This window comes from Ylistrum balloti, unplaced genomic scaffold (assembly GCF_031769215.1).
Source record: "Ylistrum balloti isolate Yb309-2 unplaced genomic scaffold, AGI_CSIRO_Ybal_v1 Utg369688, whole genome shotgun sequence".
NCBI lineage: Eukaryota > Metazoa > Mollusca > Bivalvia > Pectinida > Pectinidae > Ylistrum > Ylistrum balloti.
In genome coordinates this window covers 518,483-526,396 of record NW_026781925.1, presented here as the reverse complement: position 1 = coordinate 526,396, position 7,914 = coordinate 518,483, and the positions used below count along the sequence as shown (strand labels likewise).

The 7,914-nt window shown below is 40.9% G+C and overlaps 1 protein-coding gene across 1 annotated transcript; it reads left to right on the top strand.

Moving 5' to 3' along the window:
- Window positions 1-414: 414 nt before the first annotated feature.
- LOC132565043 (uncharacterized protein K02A2.6-like) lies at window positions 415-1,515 on the top strand. Its single transcript, XM_060229649.1, has one exon. It carries the CDS (start codon window positions 415-417, stop codon window positions 1,513-1,515), a length of 1,101 nt encoding a protein of 366 aa, XP_060085632.1.
- The last annotated feature ends 6,399 nt before the right edge of the window (window positions 1,516-7,914 follow it).

Below are 7,914 nucleotides of genomic sequence, written 5' to 3'. Positions count from 1 at the left end.
ACATGCGAAACCGATATCACAGTCTACGCCGCGTCTTCAGCGAATGTTGATGCGATTACAACGATATGATCTAGTGTATAAACCGGGAAAAGAAATGTATATATCCGACGCGTTATCCCGAGCGTATCTGAACGAAACGACAGAATCGTTAGTCGACGAGGAACTAGATGTGAACTATCTAGAGGAACAATTGCCTGTTTCCGCCGAGAAACTAGCCGAATTGAAACGCGAAACTGCCTCAGACACTAGTTTACAGAAACTCGTGAACACCATAAACAATGGTTGGCCAGACATCTAGAGGATGTGGACCGTGATATTAGCGAATACTGGAATTGTCGCGATGAACTAACAGAAATCAAGGGTCTGTTGTACAGAAACCAGAGATTGATTATTCCACAATCTCTTCGCCGTGAAATGTTAGAAAAACTTTACGTAGCTCACCTGGGTATTGTCAAGACAAAACAGAGAGCACGTCAAATTCTATTTTGGCCGAGAATGAACCATGACATAGAACAAATCGTGTCAAAATGCGCAGTGTGCAATCAATACCGCAAATCAAACAGCAAGGAACCGCTTATTCCGCATGACATTCCGTCACACCCATGGTTGAAAGTAGGAGCAGATTTGTTCAACTACAAAGGAAAAGAATATCTCTTGTGTGTAGATTACTATTCAAAATACCCTGAAATCGTGCTACTACAAGACCTATCAAGCAAAACAACTGTCACCGCGTTAAAGTCAATATTTGCACGTCATGGAATCCCGCAGGAAGTCGTAACTGATAATGGACCTCAGTCTGCAAGCGCTACATTCCGTAAGTTTAGTCATGATTGGGAATTTACTCACACTACCTCAAGTCCTAGATATCCGAAATCTAATGGACAAGCCGAGCGTTGTGTCCAGACAGTGAAAAACTTACTGAAAAAGGCTGATGAAAGCAATGGAGACATCTACATCGCGTTGCTAGAGTACCGGGCATCACCAATTGATGGAGTAAACCAATCCCCAGCGAAAATGCTCATGAACAGACAAGTGAAAACTAAATTACCGTCTTCGATATTAGCACAAGAATCACTGCCGTCACTGAAACCGCAACTACAACATCGTCAAAAACTGCAAAAGATATATCATGACCGTAACCAGTGTGTTACCGCGTCACCCGTACACTCAGGAGAAATTGTGCATGTTCAAAATTCTGTAAACCGTAGATGGGAACCAGCTGTTGTTCATAAACGAGCGAACACTCCACGATCATACGTAGTAAAAACCGCTGATGGAAAGTATTACCGTTGTAACAGAAAACACATAAACCAAACAGGAGAAACACAGTTTGTGCAGAGAAATAGAGACACAGATGATGTAGATATTCCAGAACCAAACGAACCGTGTGCCGTTGAAACTGAAATCGAACCGCGGCCGAACATTGTGAATACACGCGTACACCGTGGAAGTACAATCACAAGATCCGGAAGAGTCAGTTCGAGACCAGCTTATCTGAATGACTATGTGCAGTAACTTTGTCAATCACCTCAAGTATTGTGTTTAGGACTGGTTAAAAACAAAAGTATTTTACTTAAAACTTAAAAAGGGAGATGTAATGCAATTGCTTTACTTTAGTACGAGTTGCTTCCCTTTACTCAGTATTGCAGTACACACAAGTATTATGTAAGCGACCTTTATTATTATGTACAGTTTGAACGCCATCTTGAGAGTCTGGTCGTATCACAACAGTCACTGACTGTACAATACAGAACCAGCCTTCTGTAGATTTAGAAAGACTGTCACATTGATATCAGCCGTTAATTTAATTTATCATAATGTGTTACTGGTTTAGAAACAACAGTTATGGCGCCTCCATGTCGATGAGAACTGCTTACGGTTTGGACAGAGCAGGCGTATATTTTTCTGCTATGTGTGACCTGTGTGAAAATTTTCACACAATATGTACTCGTAACAATAATGGAGTTTTAAATTACTAAATGTAAAACCTGCCTCTTGTGGATAAAAACTTGTCAACTGGTGAAGTGTGTATATTACAGTCCCATACATGTAATGTTTGGTTTATCAACAGTAAGCATTTTCTGAGGTAATTTCCCATTTTGACAAAGACGATAAGCTATAGTGTATGGGGTGCCGTTTTAATTTTTATTCCAAATTAAGTGATAATACTACAAAAATTACTTCGATAATGATGTGTTGATGCTTCAATAATACGCACCAGGATTAAACTAATACGCACCAGGATTAAACCAATACATACCACTATTAATATATTAACACCGTGCATTCGTATGATTTTTTTTTTTCTACATTTCGACAAGGACCTTGTCGTGATGTCTCGTACAGCATGCTTTAAAGAGATTACGTTCGTCATTAGTTTTTAGAAAATTTGCAAGAATTTCGTCCCATTTATACCTATTTCCGTCTCGTTAGAATATCATAATAGACTAGCATTTTTGTATACACAAACAATTGGCAAACGAGCTGATGTACAACAACACTATATCCTTAAAAACCTGTCATTTCCAGCCGACTAAAAACAAACAACCGTGAAAACGGGCTGGTCATATTACCTCCCCAGATCACACGTAAAACGGCCATTACATCTGTCTAGTCAGCTTGTCCTCCTACATTTCTCATCAATAAACCTATATGAAACACATATGGGTAAATTATTAATTTCTGCTATTAGCATCGATAGGCATGGTGTTATTTTCCAGTAGTTAGAAAATTGATTGAGAATGGAATAAATATAAAGTTAGTAGTAGCTATTTTATGATATGAAAACTAACAAGTTAAAATTTTAATGTAAGCCAAATTTGAGGCTAGAAGGAGTAGCTAAAACCGGAAACGGTGTCAATATGTCAGACCGATTAACGGACCTAAATTTACACAAACTATGACAGCGGTGTTGGCATTTATCTACAGTGGACATACAAGGTCAAGGACGGTAGATTGGCTAGTGGACGATGGTAGGATTACCGTTGTTTTCGTAAATAAGTTGGATCCCATATCTCTTTTCTGTTGCTTTTTTCAAACCAATATTTATTGAAAAACCGCTTCGCTGTTTATTAATTTCTGGACTTCTAAACTGTAATGTCCGTACTGTTACCAGATGTCCATACAAACAAATGTGTCTGTTATGTCCGTACTGTTACCGGACGTCCAGACAAACAAATGTGTCTGTTATGTCCGTACTGTAACCGGACGTCCAGACAAGGAAATGTGTCTGTTATGTCCGTACTGTTACCGGATGTCCAGACAAACAAATGTGTCTGTTATGTCCGTACTTTTACCGGCCGTTCATACAAACGAATAATCCAGGTTCCACTTTATTCATAAGCTTAAACGCCTACGTTGAGAATCGAACACATGACTATTAGTTTTACGCTCAAACGATCGAGCTGAAGTTAAGATCTCTCTAGCCACATATTTCTACCCTTTAATAGGGGTACATTTATACATTCCAAAATATCCGTATTAACTGGGTCCCGCTGAACACAAGGAGTGGACGTCCCGAGTCCCGGTGACTACCAAAAGATCCAAATATCAGAGTATCTGAACGACAGAGATTTGGTTTTATCCATAAACCAAAAAGTGTCAAGATGGAAGAGGCATTGGTTTATGGACGAATCGGAAATTAGAGAGTTCAGCTTAATACACAAAACATAGGGTCCGGACAAGAGAGGATCTATTTAATACACAAAACATAGGGTCCGGACGGGAGAGGTTCTATTTAATACACAAACCAAAGGGTCCGGACGAGAGAGGTTATAGTTAATACACAAACCAAAGGGTTCGGACGAGAGATGTTCTACTTAAAACACAAAACAAAGGGTCCGGACGAGAGAGGTTCTACTTAATACACAAACCAAAGGGTACGGACGAGAGAGGTTCTACTTAATACACAAAACAAAGGGTCCGGACGAGAGAGGTTCTACTTAATACACAAAACAAAGGTCCGGACGAGAGAGGTTCTACTTAATACACAAACCAAAGGGTCCGGACGAGAGAGGTTCTACTTAATACACAAAACATAGGGTCCGGACGAGAGAGGTTCTATTTAATACACAAAACATAGGGTCCGGACGAGAGAGGTTCTACTTAATACACAAACCTAAGGGTCCGGACGAGAGGGGTTCTAGTTAATACACAAACCAAAGGGTACGGACGAGAGAGGTTCTACTTAATACACAAAACATAGGGTCCGGACGAGAGAGGTTCTATTTAATACACAAAGCAAAGGGTCCGGACGAGAGAGGTTCTATTTAATACACAAAGCAAAGGGTCCGGACGAGAGATGTTCTAGTTAATACACAAACAAAAGGGTCCGGACGAGAGAGTTTCTACTTAATACACAAAACAAAGGTCCGGACGAGAGATGTTATACTTAATACACAAAACAAAGGGTCCGGACGAGAGAGGTTCTACTTAATACACAAAACATAGGGTCCGGACGAGAGAGGTTCTACTTAATACACAAAACAAAGGTCCGGACGAGAGAGGTTCTACTTACTACACAAAACATAGGGTCCGGACGAGAGAGGTTCTACTTAATACACAAAACAAAGGGTCCGGACGAGAGAGGTTCTATTAATACACAAAACAAAGGGTCTAGAGAGGTTCTACTAAATACACAAAGCAAAGGGTCCGGACGAGAGGGGTTCTAGTTAATACACAAACCAAAGGGTCCGGACGAAAGAGGTTCTAGTTAATACACAAAACAAAGGGTCCGGACGAGAGAGGTTCTATTTAATACACAAAACATAGGGTCCGGACGAGAGATGTTCTACTTAATACACAAAACATAGGGTCCGGATAAGAGAGGTTCTACTTAATACACAAACCTAAGGGTCCGGACGAGAGAGGTTCTAGTTAATACACAAACCAAAGGGTCCGGACGAGAGAGGTTCTACTTAATACACAAACCAAAGGGTCCGGACGAGAGAGGTTCTACTTACTACACAAAACATAGGGTCCGGACGAGAGAGGTTCTATTTAATACACAAAGCAAAGGGTCCGGACGAGAGAGGTTCTATTTAATACACAAAGCAAAGGGTCCGGACGAGAGATGTTCTAGTTAATACACAAACCAAAGGGTCCGGACGAGAGAGGTTCTATTTAATACACAAAGCAAAGGGTCCGGACGAGAGATGTTCTAGTTAATACACAAAACAAAGGGTCCGGACGAGAGAGGTTCTACACAAAACAAAGGGTGAATACACAAAGCAAAGGGTCCGGACGAGAGGGGGTTCTATTTAATACACAAAGCAAAGGGTCCGGACGAGAGAGGTTCTACTTAATACACAAAACATAGGGTCCGGAATACACAAAACAAAGGTTCTACGAGAGAGGTTCTATACACAAAACAAAGGGTCCGGACGAGAGAGGTTCTATTTAATACACAAAGCAAAGGGTCCGGACGAGAGAGGTTCTACTTAATACACAAAACATAGGGTCCGGACGAGAGAGGTTCTACTTAATACACAAAACAAAGGGTCCGGACGAGAGATGTTCTACTTAATACACAAAACATAGGGTCCGGACGAGAGAGGTTCTACTTAATACACAAACCAAAGGGTCCGGACGAGAGAGGTTCTACTTAATACACAAAACAAAGGTCCGGACGAGAGAGGTTCTACTTAATACACAAACCAAAGGGTCCGGACGAGAGAGGTTCTACTTAATACACAAAACATAGGGTCCGGACGAGAGAGGTTCTACTTAATACACAAACCAAAGGGTCCGGACGAGAGAGGTTCTAGTTAATACACAAACCAAAGGGTCCGGACGAGAGAGGTTCTAGTTAATACACAAAACAAAGGGTCCGGACGAGAGAGGTTCTATTTAATACACAAAGCAAAGGGTCCGGACGAGAGAGGTTCTATTTAATACACAAAACAAAGGGTCCGGACGAGAGAGGTTCTATTTAATACACAAAGCAAAGGGTCCGGACGAGAGAGGTTCTATTTAATACACAAAGCAAAGGGTCCGGACGAGAGAGGTTCTATTTAATACACAAAGCAAAGGGTCCGGACGAGAGGGGTTCTATTTAATACACAAAGCAAAGGGTCCGGACGAGAGATGTTCTAGTTAATACACAAAACATAGGGTCCGGACGAGAGATGTTCTAGTTAATACACAAAACAAAGGGTCCGGACGAGAGAGGTTCTACTTAATACACAAAACATAGGGTCCGGACGAGAGAGGTTCTATTTAATACACAAAGCAAAGGGTCCGGACGAGAGAGGTTCTATTTAATACACAAAGCAAAGGGTCCGGACGAGAGAGGTTCTAGTTAATACACAAAGCAAAGGGTCCGGACGAGAGAGGTTCACAAAACATAGGGTATTTAATACACAAAGCAAAGGGTCCGGAAGAGATGTTCTAGTTAATACACAAACCAAAGGGTTAATACACAAACCAAAGGACGAGAGAGGTTCTAGTTAATACACAAAACATAGGTTCTACTTAATACACAAAACATAGGGTCCGGACGAGAGAGGTTCTAGTTAATACACAAACCAAAGGGTCCGGACGAGAGAGGTTCTAGTTAATACACAAAGCAAAGGGTCCGGACGAGAGAGGTTCTATTTAATACACAAAGCAAAGGGTCCGGACGAGAGAGGTTCTATTTAATACACAAAGCAAAGGGTCCGGACGAGAGATGTTCTAGTTAATACACAAACCAAAGGGTCCGGACGAGAGAGGTTCTATTTAATACACAAAGCAAAGGGTCCGGACGAGAGATGTTCTAGTTAATACACAAAACAAAGGGTCCGGACGAGAGAGGTTCTCCTGAATACACAAAGCAAAGGGTCCGGACGAGAGGGGTTCTATTTAATACACAAACCAAAGGGTCCGGACGAGAGATGTTCTAGTTAATACACAAAACATAGGGTCCGGACGAGAGATGTTCTAGTTAATACACAAAACAAAGGGTCCGGACGAGAGAGGTTCTAGTTAATACACAAACCAAAATGTTGAAATGCAAGGATGAAAATGAGGATTGAATCTACGACGATGTTTATCAGTTGTGTGTCTGTTATCGTTAATGGGATCCGGGTTCTATAAAGCTACATGTTGATGTCTTTACATGTAGTCACCAGATAACCACCGTTTGTTCATTCCATAGTTTATAGGTTTTACAATTCTCCACCCTAGATCGAATGCTCACTCGATATCCTGACGTAAACTAGTCCACTAGTGTATTGTTTTCAAACAAAGATTGTATTCTTTACTTCTTGCTGAAATGAGCTTCCTTATCAATTTCTATCAATTTTAACAGACGTTTTATTACATTGCCATATAAAACGATATCATCCTATTTTCTGTGTATTACTTTGAGCCGATAACTAACCATACTTTTAAATGACTGTACCGGTGGTTCCAGCTGGTACATTTCAATGAGGTCAAGTTAGGTTACAATAAGTATTAACAGCTATATAACGGGGCGGGGGCGTTTTAGGGGGAATATCTAGAATCAAACTAAAGCCAGCTCTTATGGTCCTTAACGGGCCTATATTCCATGAGAATTGTACCAATCACGGCATGTTTCAGTGGCTATTGGGACAGAATAACCCTTTGCGTGCCAACATTTGTGTGAGCGATGCGGCTATGCGCCATGTGATACAAATTATGAACCGTCTGCATTGTTTGTATCGGGTCGGTTTACGTAATAAAATGTACATACGGTGATTTCTTCCGCGTGAATAATTTATAAAGTATTAGTGTAAATTAGAGTCTGTTTTATATGTTGTGCTGTACACCGTAGGAGTATAATGTGCCCGTTCTGATGTGTAGCGACCTACGTATACTCGTCCAGAGACTTTGATCCTACTGTGTCAGGCTTCATGTGTGGAGGGATATTATAGTGAACTTAAGTGAAGCCAATTAATACTTTTAGTGATCATT

Coding starts and splice junctions, on each gene's coding strand:
- LOC132565043 (XM_060229649.1), top strand. CDS start 415: ATGTTAGAAAAACTTTACGTAGCTCACCTGGGTATTGTCAAGACAAAA.